This window comes from Thermobia domestica, chromosome 1 (assembly GCF_964235325.1).
Source record: "Thermobia domestica chromosome 1, izTheDome1.hap1.1, whole genome shotgun sequence".
NCBI lineage: Eukaryota > Metazoa > Arthropoda > Insecta > Zygentoma > Lepismatidae > Thermobia > Thermobia domestica.
Window position 1 is genome coordinate 251,453,691 of NC_137454.1, and position 25,606 is coordinate 251,479,296.

The 25,606-nt window shown below is 35.3% G+C and overlaps 1 protein-coding gene across 2 annotated transcripts in view; it reads right to left on the reverse strand.

The window, feature by feature from the left end:
- Positions 1-6,378: 6,378 nt before the first annotated feature.
- Positions 6,379-25,606, reverse strand: part of Larp7 (La related protein 7) — a 34,225-nt gene continuing 14,997 nt past the window's right edge. Inside the window, exons 3-9 of one of the 2 annotated variants that reach the window (XM_081772008.1) lie at positions 24,470-24,651; positions 19,110-19,271; positions 18,153-18,630; positions 14,384-14,549; positions 13,260-13,554; positions 10,119-10,260; positions 6,379-7,187 (exon numbers count right to left, since the gene is read on the reverse strand). In XM_081772008.1, the coding sequence (XP_081628134.1) occupies positions 7,033-7,187; positions 10,119-10,260; positions 13,260-13,554; positions 14,384-14,549; positions 18,153-18,630; positions 19,110-19,271; positions 24,470-24,651 (1,580 nt within the window). In that variant the 3' untranslated portion in view covers positions 6,379-7,032. Of the gene's footprint in view, positions 7,188-10,118; positions 10,261-13,259; positions 13,555-14,383; positions 14,550-18,134; positions 18,631-19,109; positions 19,272-24,469; positions 24,652-25,606 lie in introns of both variants that reach the window. The other variant, XM_081772000.1, reaches the window with a different exon arrangement.

Here is a 25,606-nt window from a genome sequence, read left to right on the forward strand (position 1 = left end):
GTGGACTAGTAGTTCGGATCCCAATTTAAACTCTAGGTCTCTTATTTAGTACATCATCATCATCCCATGGAAGGCAATGGCAAACTACCATGAGTTCACCTTGTCCAGAGACCTTCGGGCAGAACGCTACATCATAACTATTATTGAGAGAATTAGACCATTCAAAATTACGTTGTAACTTTTGTAACTTGTAATATTTAAACTGCTACTCAACAAGAACTTGTATGTTTGCAAAATCACGGCTTGCTTCCTTGTTTGAGACATAAGTTTGTGCGGAGTGGGGCGACAAATTATTTAGAATACATGGGTGCACAATATATAAATATGGACCTTATTATTATTATTATTAGCTCTCCTCTCTAATCCAGTAGCTAGCGCGCATACTTTATGTGCGCGGGGTTCTGGGTTTGATTCCCAGTGGGAGAGCCTTAAAAATGTTGAATAATTTACAGTAGTCCGGGTTCCACTTTAAACTGTAGATGTTTGATGTAGTCTGGTATAAGCTTGGTGCTGAAAGTGTCGTTAAACCCGAAAACAAGCAATCAACCAACATGTATAACTTATATTCGTTCAGATAGGTCCTGGAGTTTGCATTTTCTTTTCCAGGAAGAAATATTCCAGAATATTTCCATTTGTTACAACTGTCCCGCTTTGTATGAGAAATTACACTGTTCCACACTGAATTTCTTTCTTTAAAAGTAATAATTGATTCTGTTTTTTCTTCTTTTTTCTTTCTTTCTTTCTTTCCTTCCAGAAATTGAAAATGATATCAGGTCTCAGTTTTTGGAAAAATCGAATTGAAATTTTCAATTTTCTGGAACTAGATTGGAAAAATATTTTAAAAGAAGTTTCCTGATTACACTGGTCAGCATGAAAATCCTCCCACGAGGGTGAAAGGGTGTACCGGATAGATTTCGAGACGCTGATTACGAATATCTCATCGAGAAAGTCCAGCACGTAAGTTTTTTTTTTTTTTTTTCGGGGTGTTGTTTCTATAATTGACAGAAAAATCATATTTTTCGTATTTAATATGTGTTTTCCGTGTTTGGAGTGCATAATTCTAAATTTTTATTTTAATCCAAAAACTGTTACTAGGCTATATCCCAGGAACATTCTTTTCTCTAGCTCACGACCCTCCGGAAACGTAACCCCTTCCCTTGGGTTGCAAAGATTTATTGTCGTTCCACACTGCGTACACTAAAACCTAGTCGTTATTGACCGAAAGGTTTCGTAATCAACTTGCGATCATTGGTCGGCTCCCTTTTGTCTAGACGACAGACAGATTGTTGAAAAAAGGCGCCAAGACATACACCACGTTGTCGCGTGAAACAAATATTTCAGTTTCGAGTTGATCGTGTTAGAAAGTGGTGTTACGCTGTGTCTGTGTATACCGTAGGTGAAAAATATTTCTGCGTGAAATATTGACGTTTGTGTTAAACGAACATGCCGAGAACTTGCAACAATTCGACAGATTAATTCTGCTACATATGTGGGGAAGTGATTTTCAAGGGACAAAGTAGGCCATTGTCACCGTTCCTGAAGACAGCCTACCAACTTCGGGTATAAAATCGGCGACCAGGATCGCGTTTGGGCTCCGAAACAAAGTTGTAACTCGTGTTCGCGTACTCTCACAGGATGGTTGAAAGGTACACATAAATCGATGCCATTCGCCGAACCTATGGTTTGGCGCGAGCCCCGTGATCATGTTTCAGACTGTTACTTCTGCCTGACTAATATAAAAGGTTTCTCAAAAAACTTGAAGCATAAAATACAGTATCCTAACGTGGATTCCGCGAGGGGACTTGTGAAACATGATGTTTGTCTGCCTGTACCCGTACCACCAGATTCATACACCCTGTGCAGTGTTTCATCCGATGAAGAACCTGCTGCTTGTGAGGATGTTGCACAATCTTCGAGTACACAGTCAGATCCCAATTACGCTCCAGTGCCTGACACTAATGAACTACATGTGATTAGTCAGGAGGAGCTGAATGATCTGATCAGAGACTTAAACCTTCCCAAGTCTAAAACCCTGTTGCTTGCATCACGACTTCAACAATGGAATCTACTAAGCCAAGATGTGAATATATCGATGTATAGGAAAAGAGAGGTGATCCTAGTTCCTAATTTTACAAAGGATGGCGATTTGGTGTATTGCAATGACATTCCATCGCTTATGGGACAACTGAAGTTGAACTACAACACTGAAGATTGGAGGCTATTAGTAGATTCCTCTAGGATAAGTCTCAAGGCAGTGTTAGTACACAATGGCAATGAAAAGCCAGCCATCCCTATTGCTCATGCTGTACATATGAAAGAAACATACGGGAACATGCGAAACCTATTACAGAAAATAAAGTACGAACAGTTCCAGTGGTCTGTATGCGCTGACCTTAAGGTTATTGCCATCCTCACCGGTTTGCAAGGAGGTTACACAAAGCACTGCTGCTTCTTGTGTCATTGGGATAGTCGAGCTAAAGATCAGTACACCATCATAAAATGGCCGCCAAGGAAGCAACTGGTCCCAGGGGAGATGAACGTGGCTAATGAACGTCTTGTGGATCCGGAGAAAATATTCTTACCACCCCTTCATATCAAATAAGGCTCACGAAGGTCTTCGTCAAGGCCCTGAACCGGGATGGTGAAGCATTTAATCATCTCAGAAAACTATTCTCAAAACTCAGCGAGGCCAAGGTGAAAGAAGGTGTTTTTACGGGACCTCAAATCAGAGATTTTTTTAAGGATACTACATTTTCTTCTAAGCTTAATGAAGTGGAAAGTGAGGCTTGAGAGGCCTTCGAGAAGTGTGCAGTAACTTTCTAGGGAATCATAAGTCACCTGATTACAAAGATATTGTGGGCAGGTTAATTTCTTCATTTCGTAACATGGGATATAATATGACCCTAAAGTTACACCTCCTGCATTGCCACCTGGACTTCTTCCCTGAAATGTACAACTTAAAGGAGATCTCTGACGAACACGGGGAAAGGTTTCACCAGCAAATAGCTATCATGGAGAGGCGCTACAGTGGTAAATGGAGTGTGAATATGTTGGCAGACTTCTGTTGGAATGTGACATGCGAGACACCCTGTAGTAATTACAAGAGGAGTAGGAAAACCAAGTGACACGTAAGTGTTTAACTTTTTATGCAATTTTATCTGCATAATTTATATTGATATTTAAATTATAACGTGCAAATTATTATGGGTGGAGAATAGCATCTTTGGGCGGATATTGAAACCCTCCCCCTCCTCCCTGAAAACTAGTACGTCCTGGAGAAAAACGGGTTACGGATTCGAACTCAGGAGCTCGAAACCTATTTTCGTTCGTAGGAGCGAAAAACAGTTTTATTTTGCCGACCAGTGTTATAATGTTAGTGATAATTATTCATATACTTCAATGTATTAAACACATATAAAATAAATTATCCTCTGCTCCCCTTGCAGACGAAAGATTCAGAAACTGTTGCTGGAAATAAGGCAAAAGTAACCGTCGGAGTAAAATTTACTTACCCACACCTGGCAACACCGAACGACGCTGAAACAATTGAGCAAAAAGTAAACATGTAATAACATGTTTACTTTCTTTCTTGTCCGTATGATGAGCTTCATTTCGCTGTTGAAGTTTGCTATAACGGATGAACATTGAAAGTTGTGTTCTTGCGATACATAAACGTGTCGTGTTGTGAAGTAGTTAACAGTTGCAAACAATGTTTCGAATTATGAAAATACAGTGCTACATTTCTAACAATGCCTAGGAAGTATAAGAACGATCGTAACAACTTCTGTTGTATATGGACAGAAAACTCCAAAACCGAGGATCACGAGAATACGCTCTTGTTAGAAAAGCGTATGAATTATATTTTTCATTGAAGGTGGACATAACTGGACACCGAAATTTTGCTATAAGTGCTGTGCAGTGAATCTAAGGAAATGGTCATGCGGTTCTCACAATTGTGTCTCTCGTCACGCCGATGTTATGTTTTGAATAATGTGATCACTTCTGCTATTTTTGTCTTTCAAATGTAAAGGGAAGAAGACCCAAGGGTAAAAAACCAGTTCAATACCCAGATCTACAATAAGTTAGAAGGTCTATCCCACATGGTGGAGATTTCCCTGTGCCAGTGCCGCCAGAAGTATGTACAGTAGACAACAACGATGTTGATGACCGTGAATGAGTAGTGTATGAGTAGTGAGCGTCAGGATTCTACATGCAGCGAACGTGCCAGAGAACTACATTTGATTACTCAGGAGCAACTGAATGACCTTGTTAGACTGGAGCTTAACAAGAAGCTGAGCTCATAACTTCAAAGCTTGAAGGCTGGAATCTTCAAAACGAAACCAAAATGAGATTCTACCGTGATAGACAACATAGCTTTCTTAAATTTTACAGCAGTAGTGATGATGGCATACATTGCACACATGTTATAGGGCTAATGCAGGCACTACAAATACAGTATAAAGGCGATGAGTGATTCTTGGACTAGTCAAAAGCAAGCATGAAGTGTGTCCTTTTCCATGACAGTAATACATGCTTTTTCATTCCAGTTGGATAGTGAAATCGGATAGTGCCCTTGATCCAAATTGGGTCGTTATTTACTCAAAATATTACCCTAGACCTAAAACTACTAATGAAAAATCGGCCATTGATTCAAATTGGGTCGTTATTGACTCAAAATGTCACCCCAGACCTAAAACGACCTCAAAAAATGTTTACCTCCTACCCCACTTCTTACCGAATTATCGTTTCATACATGCTCAAAATTGAAATTTTTAAATTTTGGTAAGGGTCGTCGAAATATTTTGAAAGTTTCACAGATTGTAGATACTATGTAGGTGTAAATGTGCAAATTTTTTTTCAAAAACATCGACGCGCATTTTCTTTGTTTTTTGCGCGTTGAAAATTTCAAAAAATCTTATGCTGGAACAGCGATGCTGGATTGCGAATTTATTGATTATTATTATTATTACTTGGATTTGACAAATCATTTGATCTATCATTCCATTTTCTGATATATATATATATATATATATATATATATATATATATATATATATATATATATATATATATATATATATATATATATATATATATATATATACATATATATAGTGTTTCAAAACACCGACAACGTTGGGAGGTGATTTCTGACACCATGAAAAGATAGAAAATATATACCAACCTGGGTGCACAAATGCTTCCTTTCAGTTATATGCTGCCGAACACATGAAAAAATGAACTTTAAAGGTCCATAGCTCCAAAACTATGGGACCTAACGTAGTCGAGTTATGACCACTTAGGAACATGTGCCCTATCCAAATATCCATGTTTCAGAATCCTGGATACTTCCGCAACAATTTTTATAGAGGTAGTTGATGACAGGCCCGTAGCTACGGAGGGTCTAGGGGAGCGTGGCCCCCTTAAATGTTTGCTAACCCCCTAAAATTTTCACGATAGGCTTGCAAACGAACTATAGTATGGTGACAAACTATAAGATGGTTGATCGGGCCCCTCTGCATGCATTTTTTGGCTGGCTACCGGCCTGGTTGGTGTGTATCTCAAATTATATGGCCGTAGCCAAACTCCGTCTATAAAAAATTGTTGCGGAAGTATCGCAGTATATATATATATAATATGTTTGTGGGTATGTTCCAACTTAACTCTGGAACGCCTGCAGCAACTTCAGACAAACTTGGAACACACATGACTTATAATCTTATATATATATATATATATATATAAAACTGTGAGTATAAATGTCACTCCTAAGGTTGGGGAGGAAAGGGGGTGACATGTAAAAATAATTTAATTGAAAACAACCGATATTATCGTCGATTCTATTGTTTTTGTAGTCGCTGAGATGAACAGTGACACTCTCGATGGCATTTAAGTCGAAGTTTACGGTAAAACACCAGTGGGGGTAAAACACCCCTAAAGGAGGGTGACATTAAAGATAATCGTAAACAATATTAGTGTCAAATCCATAGTTTTCAGGGTCGCTGAAATTAATAGTGGCAATTCCGATGGTGTTTTAAGTTCAACTTCAGCCCCTATCGATATAGAGAGTGAAAAAAGATTAAAAAATAAAATGTTCAAAATGACTGAGATTAGTGTGCAATCGGCTGTCGAAAAACCGGTTGACCCATGAACATGGTATCCATCTCATGCTAATTTTTTTTCATGTCACTTTGATTGAAAGGCGTATTCTAGGGGTTGGGGTAGTTTGTTTCAAAATGTATAGCAAAAGTAGAGTATCTGATGGATTTTTATCATTACACTTCCATTGAAACGTGTATCCTAAGGGGTTTTTCATATTTTCCCTAAACCTAAGAACGCGCGTTTTAACTAGTTCCTAAATAAAATACATAAAGGAAATATTTTTTTAGAAAATTTTATTTTTCATATTTAATAGTATTTAATACATTTTACTCGTATTAACTTAACCCACGTATTTGGTCAGGGGTTAACTTTTCTAATTCACGCAGAAAAGTTTCATCATAAAATGTTTGTAGTAGTTCAATAGTCACTTCACTAAATGAACACCCACACAATATTTTAGACACGGACACACACACAAACATAATCTTGTTAAAACACCTCTACTCACACACCTTTGTCCGAAATAGACCGTACTAACACCTGTAGGTAACATTATATCATACAAACTGATTAAAAAAAATAAAAAATAAAAAAAATAAATAAAAAAAAAAAGTATCAAAGGACTCTACTTACAAATGTGGGCAAAAGACCTTCTTTGCAAACGGACAACATTTTTCTTAACAAAATTCTATTGTTCATGAAATTTTATATACTGTTTCTTTGAAAGATTTCTTTCAAGGTATGTAGTAAAACACGTTATAGATAGGTGCTAGTACAGAATTCTCAAAAGAAACATGGGTAGTCAATTTTCTTGTACGTTAATGTATATACTTTATCATTTCTATGTATACACATTCATTATAGTCATTTTGACATTTACAACACACATTTTAGAGATGAGAGTTTACAGAATTTTGTAACTCTCTCATTTCATCCTTGATCTGGTTCATCAAATCGTATATGAAGCGCTTTCTCCGCTCTTTTCAGAAGCTTGTCTTTACCACGATGTTTTGTACGTATCTTTTTCTCAAATTTTTCTGCTCGATCTCTCATGATTTTATCCCAATATTCTTTCTCTTCATCTCCTGAAACGGAAGAAAAAATATAGCAAAATTTCTATATTTAAAACGACAGACTCTTAAGAATACAATTTCCACTCATTATTTTTATCTACACATTAAATGTATAATAGGAAAGTAACAAGTTTTTATGAGAGGTGACACAGACTTCATTATAGATAAACAAGTATGAACAAAATTGTTTCCTCACAAAATTATGACCAAAAACACGTGTCTTTAAACCGCCGCAAAATATTATAGATAATATTTCGTAATTTTCTAGATTATGAAAGTTTCATAACAAATAATATAAGAAACGTTATAAACTGCTGTAAAAGAGCAACCTCCTGATGCAATTTATCAACAATCATTGTTATTTCTAGAATACCTAGATTCCCCATGCAACAGTACTTAATACACAGATCGTCATAACAACCTTCCCGATTGAACTTTTTTCTTTCATCTTAAAATTCACAGTTAGAACTCTCCTTTAGAACGACATATTTCCATTCTGTCTCTGCCAATCGTGAGCCTGCACTAAATAGCTTTTAACGTTCTTTCCTACTTTTTTTTCTCTTTTTCTTCGAATAATTTATTGGCTCGACAGCCCTATTATGGGCCTGTGCCGCTCCAACGCCATCTGTCAATGACTGGCTAAACTACATCCAGCCAAAGACGAACACATTGTCTATGCGTTGCGTCGCTCTATTTCTACCAGGCGTACCAGGGGCTTTCTTGACCTAGTGATCGTCACATGTCTTTTATTCACGTGATTCCCTAGTTGCCTCACGATGCTGGAAATCGAACCCGGGATTATGTGGAGACTCTTATAGTCTTATAGTCTTTGTACAATCAAACAGACGATATTTGCACTGGCTTATTTCAGATATTATCTGTAACTTTTGTATAAACTTATCCGACACAATTTAACAGTGTTAACCATCGAGGTCTTTACCTAAACGAGAACTTTTTATAGTCCATGAAAGCAGCACACAAAGATAATTCATATTCGTTTCACTTCTCTATAAGTTTCCTCACTACCTAAATACAGGGTGTCTACTAAAATTCCAAAATGAAATTCCGTGACTTTTTCGTGACCTTTTCTTTACCAAATTATAAAATTTCCTAACATTTTCAAGAGCGAATTTGGGTGCGAATTAGGTCGAATTTTCATCCATGCGATAGAAACGTACTCTGCTTGCGATTTGGTAGCGTCTAAAGCCGACCATAGACATTTTTGGTGGTGAATTTTGACGTTTTATAGAAAAAAAATTCCAATCTGTACTTACATTTGTACAGTTAAAAAAAAAATCGTGACCCAAAAGCTAAATTTCGTGACTTTTTGTGACTTTCATGGCCTTTTTCTGATTTCGTGACTTTTTCGTGACTGATAGACACCCTGTAAATATGATCTATAGTGCTATAGCCACTTTTAAATCCAACTTGTTTTCTTAGCAATGCGAGATCTGCTTCTCCAATCGGAGTCAATATACATTTTTTAAATGGCAAAACACAAATCTATAATCATGTAAATCTTTTGAATCCTTTCTTACGAAACAGTGTAATTACGGTACTTCTCCATTTCTCTGAAACTGTGATTAATTAAGTGCATAAGCAAGTACAGTAGAGAGGCAAATAAGTAGGGTAAGTACATACTTCACTAATATCTCTTTTCATTATGAAGAAAGTAATAACTTGAAGAATATATTCGTTCCCGAAACCATGAAGTCAGTGTCAAGTATTTGATGCTTGAAGTTTTATAAAAAATAAATTTGCCTATTCAAATCGATCTTATATAAGGGAAACTTTTCACATTAAATATACTACGAATAAAATACACATCATACATGTAATTACCAAAAAGTAGTTATTTCAATGTCGAAAATGCTATTCTGAAAGAAAATAATTCGAATTTCTAATATTCACTCAGCTTTTATTTATAAGAGTCATACTGAAAGTAATAAGAAAATTTTAAATAATATAGAATGTATCAATATCTGCGAATGATATAAATCGCAATCTGCCCGACTTCACTGAACGCTTAAAGTACTGTGATGCTATTAGTTTTAATTGCGTGAGTCCAGGCAATTATTTCAAAATGGCTGACAGTGATGGTTCATTTCAACAACTGCTGTCATTGAATCCCTACTATTGATACTCATAATAGACTTTAGCTTGCGTACGGGTGCTATAGAACACAGTAGTGCAGGGTTAAATATTGAGAAATTTGTTACCGCTAGGTCCCACGTTTATTGACGACTGAATATACAGTGCAGCGAAAAAGAAATAACTTCTTCAGAGCTATCGAAAGGAATGTGAGTTTTTACTGAATACTGTGACCAGTAACCGTCACTATGTAACGGCCAGAAAAAGGCAGAGCACGAAATGGCATCACACCAATTCAACGCAACTGCGAAAAAGAAAGTAAACACAGCACTGTCTGCTGACCAAGTTATGAGTACCGTCTTCTGGGATGCAGAGGAGTAAATTCTGATTGAATTTCTTGAATTTACAACCATAAGTGCTTACTGTTACGTGTAAATATTTCGCAAGCTCTGTTGTGCAATGCAGGATAAACGTCTTGGAAAGAAACTGATCTTCAACATGATAATGCACGCTTACACTCTGCTTAATTCCTCAGGGAAAAAAAAAATGGGAAAATATAGTAGAAAACCCTGCCCTACTCTCCGATTTTTTTCTGTTTGACTTTATAACTGATCAGTTATGAGACCACCACTACTAGACAACGGAGAACATATAAAAAGCCTGCGTCAGTGTCTGCAAGCAGCTGAAAGACGTGGACACTGTTGAAACTTTAGTCTGAGATTAAAATGGCAGTATTTTTTTCCTTAATAAAATTAAAACTTGGTTTGTTTATTTTCTTTATACTCCTCATATTTTTCATAGTACTAATACTCATCTTTAGAATTCAAAATTTACTATTAATTGTGTACGAACCTTCCAAAATCGTCATTTGCTTCCATGGTTTTAAATTAACTAAATCGTTAGCAGCTGCAGCTGAAGCCAATCGCAAATAAGCTACTTCGGCTCTGTCTTTTACATCGACGTATTGAACATCTGAGTGCGATTTTGCTTGGTTCTGTAAAAGAACATATACATGTAAAAACTTTTATTATTAACGACCAACGCAGCAAAGGTATAGATCTAAACACAGATAAACGATATGCATACCCAGTGTGCGATATAATCTATACTGCAAATAATAATAACAACAATAATAAAGAACTGGCAAAAAAATATCTTAAACATGGAACAGAACCATCAACATAAAACAGTGTCCCCTCAATAATTTATTTTAGAATTAGAATCAACAGACGATTGATAAACAACGTAAGACGATGGTTCTTTTGTTTATTCAGTGCTAGCAGACTGATTAAAAGGCATGTCATCCTGAAGTATACACTAATGAAGCTTTTTATTATACGACTAGTAAGACGACAGTACACAGCATGATTAATAAGATACAAACCAAAATTATGATTAAGTCTTAAATTTTTGTTTGACTGTAATCTTGTCTACAGATAAAACATATATGAATCGATAGATCATGACGAGCTAAAGAAAATGAGATGTTTGAGGATAAATTCTGATGTGTAGTTTCCGAGAAAATACAGGAAGGCAAACTTCAATATCATTAAAAGGTATGTTGCTCGCTGTCAATCTGATGCAGTTGTGATAGTTTTTATTATTATTACTATTATTCTCCTGAAACAGATTATATATTTATGTATGTATGCATACGCGCCGACTACGTGGGTTCTATGGGGAACAAGCACCTATTGGAGATATTTAACAGGTCCTGAGCCTCTATTGAATTTTTGCGTTCAAATTAACTTTGAAATTAGACTTTCATGCGGTGAATAATAAATAAGAAACTATAGCACATGTGATTCAAGGTTAATTTTAGATAGGGATGCATATGTGTTGAATAATCATTTATCAATATCTATTTCAAACTTTTCAGATTTACAGCATATCAAGGATCAAGCGACATAACATTACAACGATAATAATAATAATCCGTGGGTGTAATTTTGTATAATTATTTCTTTAAAAAAATTGGTGATTGATGTTAATTTGTTTTTAAAAATGTAAAATGTTTTACGTAAATTAGAAGCCAGTTGAATTACTTTCTATTTTCACTCAAATTATTCTAAAATGTTCTAAAGATTTGACTGTAATCATTATTATTTTAATAATTTTTTATCTCCTTATTTTGACCAATATTACTAAACACGTTTGAAATTCAAAAACAAAATCTTAATATTTAGAAATTTTGTTCAATATAAAGTTGAGGAAATTATGCTCTTTCTCTCTCTCTTTTTTTATTTTTTATACGCCTTTGCAAGTTAAAAATAATTTCATGATTCATTTTATTTCAGTAGCTCTTGATAGTTTTCCTCGCCTCTCAGGAAGAATTTGGGAAACACTATTCTATTGGATTTACAAAAAGATATAATAAAAAGAATATTTGACGTTAGTGCCGATGCCTGAGCACCCATTGAGAAACTTAAAAGTCGGTGCCTATGTATGTATGTATATAAAAAATTGACACTATTAAGTAGCAGACGGTATATACTGTTGTTAATTTCTTCTAATAGTGATACACATTCTACTTATAAATGTTTAGTCCATGTTTTGATAATAAAGTTGAACTAACTCATAGTATGATTTTTCCCTTACAATGATCTAAACTTATCAATTTACATTTGAAAGCCTATCCACACACATTCATCCCCTTTTTCATATTAAAAAAAAAAAAAAATCCATAAAGATGTTTTCTTTTTTTTAAGTAGTTGCCAAAGAAGAAAAAAAATGTGGAATATTAAAAGAATATCAAACAACAACAAGAAAACGCCCAGGAAACCAAATTGTAGTTTTCACAATATCAGGGCTCATAGTGGTCTGGCCTCTTCTAAATAGTTGAAAAAGTGAGCAAAAAGTGGCCAAAATCTCATCACAAACTAACTTTAAACCTTGATTCCAAACTTGGGTATAAATTGAATTGTACATTTTTTCTTTTTTCCAAGCAAAATAGGGACGGCTGGGCCATAGCTGAAATATGTAATGTTTTAACATGTTAAGATTAAAAATTATTTTACTTAAGTTTGTCAGGTTAAAAAGAAAAAAAAAAAAAAACTTGTGTTTAGAGGTTCATTATCATCAACTTTTATATGGATGAGGTAACGCCAAATTTCTATATTTTCATTATGTCCAATAATACAAAATTAAAGTAATTAATACACAATACCTAGATTACCATTAACTAGTAATAAAATTTTGTCTTTTATGATTGGTTTGTTACAGATTTTGTCTTGGTACCAGATGATTGTAAATATAGGTATGGCTCCTACCAACATTTCGCATACAATGAAAAGTAAACTGTAAACAGGTCATATATGTCATTCTCCTTTAACACTATAAGATCAAAGGAAATAATGTGTATTATGTTCATATCCTTACTATGAACTTTTAAAATAAATTACAAATGTTAACTAAAAATGCAGTTGCATACAAAATAAAATAAAAAGCAGTAACAAGAACGTATGCTAGAAAACTGCCAATGCAAAACATAAATCACACGAAAAAATGATTTTACCCCCAAAAAGTAACTGTTAGTGACAAACTTAAAAAAAAAAAAGTGACCAATTTGAAAAAAAAAAAAGAAAAAGTGACTCGCTATGAGCCCTGTAATATACTAATCAGTGGGTTGCACGGAAATGTAATTATTTCATCAATCTCTCATATTTCGAACTTAGCTTAATAATGAAAATAAATGACACTGAAGGTAAGTTTTATAGATTCTATATCTTTGAATACCAAATTTGCTTCTGTCTGGAGTTGGATATGAGTACGCATCTAAGAAGTAAAACGCTTTGTAAAATGTAACTGAATGAAAATTCATATTACAATACGCACATAAAACATAAGCAAGGATTAAACTAGATATTCATTTTTGTAGAAAGTAATCCTATTATTTTACAGACCGCTTCTCTTTTGCACATTTTGAATATTCTGTTAAGATAGTTTCAATGACACCTTGAATTTTTTCCCCCTACATATAGGAACTATACGCACCTTAAATTTTTTAACCTCTTGTAAAGGTTCATCAAATTGCACTGCGACAATAACTCCAGGTGTAAATTCCACTCGTGGCTTTGAAGAAGTTTCTTTGGCTCTATCTTCCTCGACTGGGTTTTCCTCATTTTTCTTATCATCGCTGAATTTAGTACTTTGATCCTTTGGATAAGAGCTTCCACTCTTCCACCGATTATCATTTTTCACAGGGAATTGACGGAGAGATTTCTTCAACTGTTGCATGTTCTTCCTCTGCAGATTTAAATATTTATTCCTTAATCTCTTCCATTCATTTCTGAAAAAAGATAAAAAGACAAAATCTGTTGAATATATATTCTGATTACGATGTATTGATCGATACAACATTCTCAAATATGCACCGTGTATGAATATCTCAGTTCTTACTTCATTATGTCCTCTATATGTAGCTGTAATTGTTTGTTCGTTGAAGTTTAGCATCCCTAATCAGCAGCGAGGCTATATGAGACGTGAACCTGCAGTTTATGGTAGGGAAATCAGCTCGGGCGTCACGGCATCATGATATTACCTTTTATTGTAGGACGTGGCACATTAAACTTTTTACACACCTTAAAAATTGTACATATAATGTTCACAAGATGGATCCGCAATTATGCATTATTTATTTTGTGTTACTATGACAACCAACTTCACATCGTCGAATTACTATATTAACAAAATAGCAACGTATAACAACTGAAAGAGAAATTACATCTATATATTTTTTTTAATATTCTTCTTCTTCCTTTCTTAAACAGCTTGTGCATAATTTAAAAGTGAATTCTGCCCACAAATACAAGTAAGGATTGAAATACAAGTATAAAGACAAGTATCGTTGTAAGTGTATATATTGCAATTATAAGCGTAAATTAAATAAATTATTCTTTACTTAGGCGAATGAAGAGTAAAACATTTGACAGCTATTCCGTTTTAAATTAACACAACTAACTCAAGAAACAGATAAATTTTCTTTTATTTTTATTTGTTGCTGGTCGACGTTTAGTTTTTATTATTTCTGTATTAACTTGGTGAGGTTTTGTATACCGTCAATTATTACTTAGACAATAAATCCAATCAATTAAAGAGAGATATCGCTTTATACTTACTTCGACAATATTTGCAATCCTACAGAGAGTACTTCCAGCTGACTTTGCTTCTTCTTCTTATTTCTCTTCCTTCGTTTCTTTCTTCGGGCAGTTTCCTCATTATTCTCATCCTCGTTCTCCTTTTCGTTTTCTTCATCTTCTGTTTCTAGTTTTATTTTCTTATTATCTATCAAAATAACAATAAACAGGAAATACATTCATTAGAAATCTATATTTCAACAAAAGGTTGATTAGTTGAGGTTTAATGGGGACCTCAGTATCGAGATAATTTGTCCCGAGCAAAAACACATAGTGCAAACTAAATAAATGCATTTAGCTTTCAAGACTAAATCTTTCGTCATCAAAGTGTGAATAAATAAATAAATAAATAAATCTTTAAGTTTTTAATGTCCCACGGATTTGCCAGCTAGACTAAAGGAGACGGTGATGATGAGAAATGAATGAAACGGTGGAATGAAGGAACTGGAAGGAAACGAGAAAACCCCGAGAAAACCTACGTACATAGTATTTGTCAACCACAAAGTTCACTTGGCGCGAGCTGAGATCGAACCAAAGGACTCCATGCACCAAAGTAAAATGTTCTACCACAGAGCCACCGCGGTCCCGAAAGAAAAAAACAAAATCATCATTGGAGTCAACCAGCAGCAAATATGGCATCTATGATACTTGCACAGACTTTTTGTTTTTAGTATGATTTTCTTTACTCCTATCTTTCTACATTTTCATGACAAGACATTAAGTCTTGTAAGGCTTTGTGGCGGACAAATACCGTATATGCGAGTTTTTCTTGGAGTTCTCCCATTTTCTGTCCTTTATCCCACCATTTGGTTCATTATCATCATCACCGTCTTCCTTAGCCTCGGAGCATAAACGTGACGACACGCTAAATAATAATCCTGTAAGCTAAATGTCTATTGAATTTCCTTTGTGTGTTTTTGTTTATAACTATCAAGTAAGTACCTGTTAATATTTATTTTCTTGCAGTAACACGTACGGTGTACACATTATATAAAAATATAAAATTAATTAAATAAAACTTTCAAGTGAAATTTTCTTCTGCTATTGAAAAATTCATTTATTCAAGACCACAAGCTTTATTTGATTTAAATAAATACATTCTGAATAATAATAATAATAAAAAAACAATAAAACGAACTATCGAAAACAGATACGAGTGACAGGACAGCAAATTAAAAGACTTCATTAACGAATTTGGTAACAAATACAAAATCGGGGCTTCACAGAGAGGAGTGGCTGGCCAGATATGTATGTACTTCCTCCTTTGTCTTTCAATATTTAGTTTTTACCATTTCTTCCTTAGCAATAAAACGTAAAAGTTTGCTATGAGTCGAAAGATTCAAACACAGTGAATATATAAGGTAAAGTACCTATCATGTTTCTTGCGACTGGGTTCCTTACTGCGACTCAACCTTAGAATTATTTCACAAATTGGTCTCCAGAGAGCGGTTATGATGTTGATAGTTTTTTCGTATCATTTTCAAGTATCGTACCGTAATCCTTCCGTAAAATTAGTCTTCTCAGAGCCGATAAAATTATAAATGTTAGATATAAATCTGACATAAAAGTTAGACATAAACACACTTCAAACTTAAATGTTCAACACACAAGTATGCAATTCAAATACCATAAACAGAACTCAATTTTGAAGGTTTTACGCCACGAATATTAATAAATATATGAATTCACTAACACATGCAGTCTATGTTAAGATTTTGCAGTGTTGCGCCTTCCATTGAATTCATCCGGATGAGTGATAAATTCACATTCTCTGAAGCAAAGAAGTTGCCGTACACAAGGAGCGTAAATTCCATGCTCAACGGCTCAATAACATGCAATCAATGATAATTTCGGGAAAGTTCATCCGGGAAAGACTTTCAATATGCAGGAGATGAAAGTTATACTGCCAAAATACTGGTAACCAAAGTTGAGTATACTTATATATAAATCCCAGGAGGGGCAGAGGGGATTCCGTAGCTACGGAGAAGGACGCCCCTAAAATCACCCCTGCATGCAATAATTGTTAATTCTTCGATTTCCGTCAATTCTTCGGAATGGAAGTTTCAAAATTCGTGCAAGCAAATGATATATTTGTACTCAGCGTAATAAATTTCGTACCCGTGTATTTAGAAGTTCTAAAGGAATAACATATAAAAATAGTGAATCCTTTACAGCATTTAATCCCCTCCTCTCTTTATAGGCTGAATTTCCACACGTTTTGTTTGTAGTTTAGTGTATAACCTTTTCACCATTACAGTGAAATTTTCCTAAGCTCCAGACGATCAATTATATTTCGGAAAGGAAAATAAAATTACTTTCGTAGCATAGAAACAGCGCATAATAAACGGGGGTGACTATTTTTAAGCTTAAGCTACGGAATTAAATACTTTCCTTGTTTAAAAAGATGACCAAAAATGTGAGGAGAGGGAAAAAAGCAAATCGATCATATTTTCATCAAATGCACAGTCTATGGTCTAAGAAGAACATTTTTACAAAATTTCAAGTCTTTATACTCAAGGATTACGGTATTGTACGAGAAGGTATATAAAAAAAAGTTCATGCAATCTCCTAGGAGGAGACGAACTACAAACTCCCTTGGACATGTGTTTATACCTTGTTTCTTCTAAGTTCGGCATACAAAATATTGATTCGTAGGGATAATGTTACTACTGTTATTATTTTTACAGGTAAAATCACTCAAGGTGCAATGGTTGACAAATTGTGAAACACGCGTGTTATCAAGTTCCTGAATCTCCAGGGAAAATCAGTAAAACAAATTCACAAGAAGATGAAAGCAGAGTATGGAATTGAGTAGTAGAAACGGCAATTTCAACCTGCATGCCGACATGACGGAAAAAGTGGAAAAGATGGATACTGGAAAAAGTGGATACTGGGAGACAGGAGGATAACAACTGAAACACTGTGACTGAAATAAGTGTTATTTATGGACCCCACTGGAATAAAATTCATAACCAGCTGCATCTTCAGAAAGTGTCAGCACGGTGGGTGTCACAGATGCTTACGTGAGCGCCAAGGTAAATGTTGGATCGTTCTGAGCGAAATTGAGAAGACGAGTCCTAATAGAAACACCCTTCCCCTCTTTCTCCGTAAAAAAGTGCAAAAATCTGCCGCCAAAGTGATGCTATGTTGTGGGACTGTAACGGAATCATCGAGACATACTACTGCCACAGGGCCAAACTATTACTCTTCAATTTTATTCTCATCTATCTCGGTTACGAGAAACTGAAGACCAAATGTCGAGGAGTACTTAGCAAAGAGGTCCTACGAAGCACCATCTCATTTAACCAATTCATCCATAGTGAAGATAGTGCAGTTAAGACATGAAATCTTGCTCTACTTTCCATATTCACCGAACTTAGTACCAAAATATTTCTTTCGTTTTCAAGGAATGAAGCACACACTCAAAGTATGCTATTTTGACAGCAGGGATGACGTTATTTCTCTAGTAGAAACGTGGTTTAAAGCCCAAAGTGCAGACTTCTACAAAAATTGCTTACGCAAGGTAAAGGACCGCTGGCAAAAATCTCATGAAGCAACACTATGCTCTCAAAGGTATACTTAGATACACAGTTGTTTTCTTCCAAGATTGCACAAATTTTTTGAAAGCCCCTCCAATTAACTGTAAATAATAATTATTCAGCTTGAAGGGTTAAATGAATAAATCAATGTGAAAATGATTTTCACATCAGATAAGATAGGAAAATAAACATACCGATTTCAGGTTTATTACCCTCGCTTTCACTTTCCACACTTTCCAATTTCCTTTTCTTGACAGGCAATTTCACTTCACTTGTTCCGCAAATGTCGGAAGATTCTTTCTTCTGTTTCTTCTTTGAACTTTCTTCCACGTTCACTTCAGGGTCATCAGAATCATTTCCTAACTTCTGTTTCTTCTTTGAACTTTCCTCCACGTTCACTTGAAGGTCATCAGACTCGTCTTGTTTCTTCTCTATTTTACTTTTATCTATCTCCTCTTCGGTATTCTTAGATTTATTATGGTGGTCTCTTTTAGATTTCTTGTGTTTTGGTTCTTCTGGAGTTTCGTCTGCAGAACTACATTTTTCTTCTTCAGCCTTCTCTTCCTCTCCATGTTCCATCTGCTGTTCTTCATTTCTGCCTTGCATATTCTCTGCCTCAAAAGTCCTGATACTCCACAAATGCTCTGGGGGCATATTGGAAGGTAAGCAACATCCAGCAGCCCCAAAAGCCTGTAACAGAAATAAATGAAAGCAACACCTAGTAGCGCCAGCTGCTGAACATTTATGTCGAAAGTATCACATACATATAGTCACACTGTAACATTCGTTTTTATAATCAAATATAATACGATTTCCAGCTCATACGCGGAATTACTTACAAAACACACCTCTTTTTCAGAAGTATAAAGAATTTTTTATGTATATAATTTCATTGTTCTTACAACCAATATGTGAAGAAGTCAAATATATCAGACATTCAATTATTTAGTATACTAATATGGTAAAAATTAACTGTCTAGCTGGAATTTTTTAAAATCTAATTATATTCTTTTATTATAAATAATCTTCGTTTGTAATCTATCGTGCAGAATAAACCCATATCAATCAAATGGACTGCCATAGCAATTTGAATAAATTTCTTTTGCGGAATCATTGGAGCTAAACACAATGCATCTTCAAAAACGAAATAATACACACTTATTCCATACCTCTAATGCCCTAGTTGCACTTTCTGGTGTTTCAAATTCGACAAACGCAAAACCTTTAATTCTTCCAGTTTTAAATCTTGGTATTGAAACATATTCTATATTACCATATGCTGAAAATATGTCTCTCAACCAGTCGTGATCAGCATCTGGAGGAAGTTGCTCCTGAAATGATGAAAGAAAAGATTACAACTTTCTTAATTAACATTGTATCTCACATACACACTATTGTTTAATGACATTTTCCATTATTTGGTAGGCATTAAACTACTAGCAACGGCTATAGAAATACAATCGCCAAGTTATACTGTTACTTAAACTATTCAAAAATTCAACTGACTATAATGTCAAAAGAATATCTTCTGCATTTTTCAATGATCACTGGTTACATTTGAAGATTTTATTTAGGTCTAAAAGTACAAATGTGGACAGATTAATTAAAAGGAGTTTAGAGTATCTAGTGAATACCGAGGTTATATGAGATCTGGATCTACAATTTAGCATGGATGCGAATCAAATTACATGTATTGGTATTGCAAGAAGGAAGAGTTCGTACATCAGTACTTTTTCTAAATAGTAAGAAATGGAAAAGAAAGCAGCTACATATTCATTTAAGATTTTATTGTACATGCATCTCACGAACCAGAGACAAAACACGGAAATGACACCATTTATCTACTTTTTTTTGGGGGGGGGGCGTTCTTTCAGTTTTCTGCACACTTATTATTATTATTATTATTATTATTATTATTATTATTATTATTTTGATACAAATATAATTTGAAAAAAATCGTAATAGATGAGATCAAACCTCGATTTACAGATATCAATTTCAACACGCCAACCATTACTACATCGGACATAGTTCTGTATTCGCTAAGATCGTGTTATAATTGTATTCGTCAGCAGAAAGAAAATTCACGTCAGTGGTGCCTGAAAGCTTTATTCAGTGGTTCCAATTCTTCACGACTTTGTCTTTTTAGAAGCTTTTCCAAGGTCATGCTCAGTTTTAACACATATGTAAGAAGTTTGGTCGCTAGCTTGCAAATCCTATACTTTTTTCATTTGATGAAGAGTAGTTACTATTGTTTTATTGACTAGTAGGACAAAATACTTAACCAGACTAGAACTTGAACCTGTGTCCTTGTGGTGCTATTTTAGAAAGCAAAGGCTTTCACGACGAGCTATTTTTACAACCAAAGCAATATGGCCAAGATTTTCTTTTAAAACAACACCACTTTGAGTCACGCTGAGGACCATTTTATTATACATCAGTGAAGTGATTATAGATAAGAAATATTAGATTAGTTTAGGCTAGTAATAATGAAACAAACTTACTGCTTGCGTAAGGTATTACATTGATTTCCGTCTGTTTTCGTACCAGAACAAGCCTGTGGACGTTTTCTCTAGGTTTAGATCCAGAATGTATATTTTTATACGTGTAAAGGCAGTACAACAATTCACGTTGTTAAAACAGCTTTTCTTATGTATGAAAATTCGTTTATGGAAACTATTCTTCTTATTATTATATTCCCTGGGCTATTTTGAGATTCCTTTGTTGACCAAATCATTCCCCTCAACGGGCGTATCCTGCAAGTAACCAATTCTATGCCAGTGACTAGCTGTTACTTATTTCTTTGTTGATCACAGCTCACAGCATTGCTGATCATGGACAGACGTTCAACTAATTACCTTATGAAAGTCGGAGGGCTATACTGCTACTGCAGTTGGTAGGTGAATGGGTACCCGGCCGCTACAGCTAGGAAATAGCTTTAGCTATGTATCATAGGTCAGACTGTAATTTACAATCTCCTGGTCGTCTTCATGTGTCTACCTAGGCGGAAGTTGTGAGATTAATAAATGATGCTCAGTTAGACCCACTAAGGACGTCTAGACAGCTAAAGGAAGCTTCACCTTCTTGGTAGTACGCAGACAGTGCTCCGAAGACTTCGTCATGCTAGGTTACATAGGTTACATGTCAGTGTTGCTGCCGTGAAGAAAAAACACTCAGACGAACACAAAATTTACCGTCTCGCATTTTCACATGCGAATATGGATCGCAGCTGGGAAAATGTAGTTTTCTCAGATGAATGCATATTCACAACATCGAATGAGGGGCGCAGTTTTCTGTATCGTCCGAGAAGCACCCGATATGACTGTGGATATGTGGCTGCTTGCAACTGCAGTGATCATGTATCTATTTCATATTGGGGTTGGGTTCCAGTCGTGGTGCAGGACAGCTTTACAGAATTGACGGGCACTTGGACAGTGCTCAGTACTTACACATCATGATACCATCAGTACGAGTACTTCAGCCTCATGGTGTCATTCCAGTTCCAGCAAGATCAGTCTCCAATACATACTTCCAGTGTGATTCACGAATGGTTCAAAGGACAGCTTAAGATTGATTTACTTTACTCGCCACTTCGTGGAGCAGACCTCAGTCCCATGGAAAATGTGTGGACAGAGGTGAAGTGTACTCTAACTGACAGTTGGCCTGAGGCAGATCCACCGAGAACTCGGGATGACTTGTGGGGTCTTGTTTTCGAGGCATGACTGAAGGAAGGGAAAGGATATGAATTTGTCGGCCATCTAATAGATTCTATGTCCAGAAAAATGGATCGTGTAATAAATTCAGAAGGGCCTTGGCCACAATATTAGTGTCCCCACATCAAGTTCCAAAACAGCCCTTTTTAAGGCTACCTAAACTTATCTGAAAATATTTCTCGTAGCAACCACTCCTTGTATCATATTTTTGTCCAATTCTATTAATAAAAAGTCTGGGAGATTTGAACTCAAGACTAACGATTGGGAAACCGGGTTCTATCAGTGAGCTAACATGAACGTACACACAAACCTATTATGAGAAAGATGATTTTGAATTTCCGGTGTTTATGACAATGATACTCATATTTGCTGAAAATGTATTAAACTTGGGATATTTCGTAACCCCGAAGTCTCGAAGTAGCAAATGTTTGAACACACTTACATAGAAAATAGCAATGAAAATATTTTAATTTACTTCCATTAGTGGAATAGTGAAAGTGTGAATTTATACGGTTTCTTTCCTACAACCCTGTCATTTTTTTATGTCATGTTCCAAACTTTTGATTATAGGATTTTCACTTTCTACTATTGAAAAATTCCAAAGTTTCGAAATTTCTACATTATGGAATTCGGAAATTGAATTAATGCGTTCCTAATGCTACCTATTCGATTACCGCTGGTTCTAATGCAAGATACGTCACGAAACCTCAGGTTGGAAATGTTTAACGAAATAACGTATGTTTCAATCCCTTACGTAAAGCGTGAGAAGAAATGCTATAATTTCAAAAGAGTAAAACAAACCGATTTACTCAAATTATACAATAAATACCGTATTTGCGCGAATATAGGACGCACCTAAACTTTTGACACAAGATTATAGAAAAAGTAAATCTCGAATAGAGGCCACACTACAAAATTTACGAGAAAGTTGTGTGTTGCAGCTATGGATGTATTTATCAGTCACCCATCCAAAGCTAGTGTAAGACTATTCTATAGAAATTACATCATGAGCAAAGCAACTTCAACATCAGGAGGCAGTTTGCAACGTGCATCTGTGTCAGAAGTGTGCTGTGTCTTGGATTTTGGCTGCTTGGCGGTCAATATCGGAAGAACTTGTAATGAAAAGTTAAAAACTGGTATTTCCAATAATCTTGATGGAACTAAAGATGACGATCTTTGTAATAGTGACTCTGAGCAGCATTCTGGATCGTCTAGTGAGGACGAAGAATCAGACGCTGGTGATGTTGAAATGGTGGGAAGTGATTGGCCTTGATTTGGTGGGTACAAACAATTTGACGCAGTTTTGCTAAACAAAGTTGCTTTTCTTTTTACAAGATCAGGTACTATATATATACTGTATAACAAAGATACGTGTTCCTGTTAATAAAAGTATTAAGTGTACAAGTGTTTTTTGTGCCAATGTAAGGTGTTGCGGGTTCCAATGAAGGTGGCAAATTTTTGCGAACAAAATAAGTTCTTCTGTTATTTTCTTCTTAAGTCTTTGATGGTTTATAAAAGTAATTACAGTAACTCATGATGGTATTAATTTCAACCCAGAAGATCCGTGTACATGTCATTTTGAAATTGACGATTTATTATTTAAGGGGAAAATCTCGATTATAGGCCACCATGATTTTTCTAGCCAAAATTTAGGAAAAAAGTGCGGCCCACAGTATGCCGGCTAGTCTAAAGGAGACGATGATGATGAGAAATGAATGAAATAGTCGAATGAAGAAAGTGGGAGGAAACGGGAGAAGTCCGAGAAAACCCTTGCATACGGTGTTTGTCCACCACAAAGTACACTTAGCGCGAGGTGGAATCGAACCATGGATGGGTATATGAGTACGACAAGGCGTCAAGCATTACATTGCAACTGAGAAACTGTAAAAGTTCGGTCGAAAGTGAACGTTTTGTTCAGCACTGGATGCTCAATCGTCAATGACTAAATCTTTCAGTTTAACGTCTCACAATTATGTCTTTTAGGCTAAGGGAGACGGGTGCTTAAGGCAAGTAAATGGTGATGGATTAATTGGTGGATGGGAATGTGGGAGGAAACAGAAGTATCCCGAGAAAACCCATGGACACAATGTCCACTATTAACTTACTTGGGCGGGAATCGAAACAGGGAGTCCACGCATCAGAGGTAAGCGCTCTACCACTGAGCAATTGTCAATGACAGGGCATCTTCCTACATACCATTGATAATAAGAGAGATTTTACTCAAGAACGCCATTTGCTCCCAAACCTTCATATTCACCCGTTAGCTCTCTCAAACTTGCTTCTGCTTCCCAAATTAAAATCCGATCTCAAAGTCGTCACTTAGAATCCACTGGCACCATAAGAAAAATTCACTAGCGGAGCTATGCAGCATTTCCAAATAAGCATTTCGTTCATGACAGAAAAGTTGGATTCGGTACACAGACTTAGGAGGGGACTACTCCAAAGGAGACAAAACTAAATTCTAGCTGAGTTACAGAGTGTGAACTTTCGGAACAGATCTCGTATTTAATTGATCTTTTAGTACGTACTGTACACATATAAGATGCTAAAATCCTATTTTCGCTCTCCTGTAAAATTGATCTTACGATTTACTCCTCTATTGTTCCGTGAGAAAGTTCGACCTTCCTGATTTAAATAGAACAATCAAACATATTTAATCTACAGGTGTATGCTATGTTCTACTAATACATAAAATATAATGAAATAATTTAAGTATATTAAAAAATAAATTTTCCTCGAGTATTCCCACACTTTTTTTTACCAATACAAAACAGTGGAAGAATTAATATAAAAAGAATGTAAAATGGTATGCGTACCACGTAAATTGTGCATTCATCTTGGTTCTCCTTCTTCTGAATAGGCGTTGTTCTTCGAACTTTTGTTCCATCCTCCGATAACTCAAGCATATTTGAATTTCCTATAACTTTGATAATATCCTGAACGTCGGATGTTAAAGCCTTAATCCTGTTGCAATTCATAAATACATCTAAATCTATATCTGGAATAATAATAATAATAATAATGTAATAACATGAAAGTAGAGCTTAAAATAGACAGATACCTGCATTCAAACTCTCGCTCTTTCTGAAATTATATACCTGACTAAGGAATGTAGTTAGTAAACATGGGTAAATTTAATACTGTTAGCTTATGCCCAATCTTGGGAAAACAAGAAGCACAGAGTAATCCAGTTTTAAAAGTGATATCATCGAACTTTAGAATATTCATGCATCTAGGTGGAGATCTTAAACATCTTCCTAAATCGTTGGACGTCTACAGAATACGTGTTCTGACTGGTAACTTACTCTTCTTTAGGCCTTCAAGACTATGAAAACCGTTTTCTTTTCGATGATGATCCATGTAAAACTTTTGACTCGCCATGAGCTATAATCCGTCAAATACTTGTCCTTCTCTCACTGCCACAGCCAAATCATATATGTTTTACATATTCTTATAAGTTCACGTAATACATCCTAAATTGCAAAGAATGGTATTATGTGCCCAACTCATCAGAAGTTAGACGAACGTTATATTCACATAGGTCTCCCTAAATTGTGTAGTGTAACGAGAGATGATCTGTTTACAGCTTATGGACGCTAACGTTGTAAAATGTTAAGCATCTCTTGTCTTATTTCCAATTACCGTGTGTTTTGTTAGTAACTTTGCTAGAAATGAGAGACAGAGAGAGAGAGAGATTAGCTTACACGCTATGACATCGTGTTGCAGTGCAGTTTGCATCTCAGTTATACACTGTACGTGTAAAAACAGATTTATAAACAGAGTACGACTTGGTCACTTTTTACATAAACCAAAGAAATGCCACTTCATCTGTTAACATTGAGCCCCGTATATTAGGATATTCCCCACTATACTATACTAGAAAATTAACATAGAGTGATTATGACCTTTATTTTTATCAGACATAATTAATTTTAATTGTACCTTCATATCAA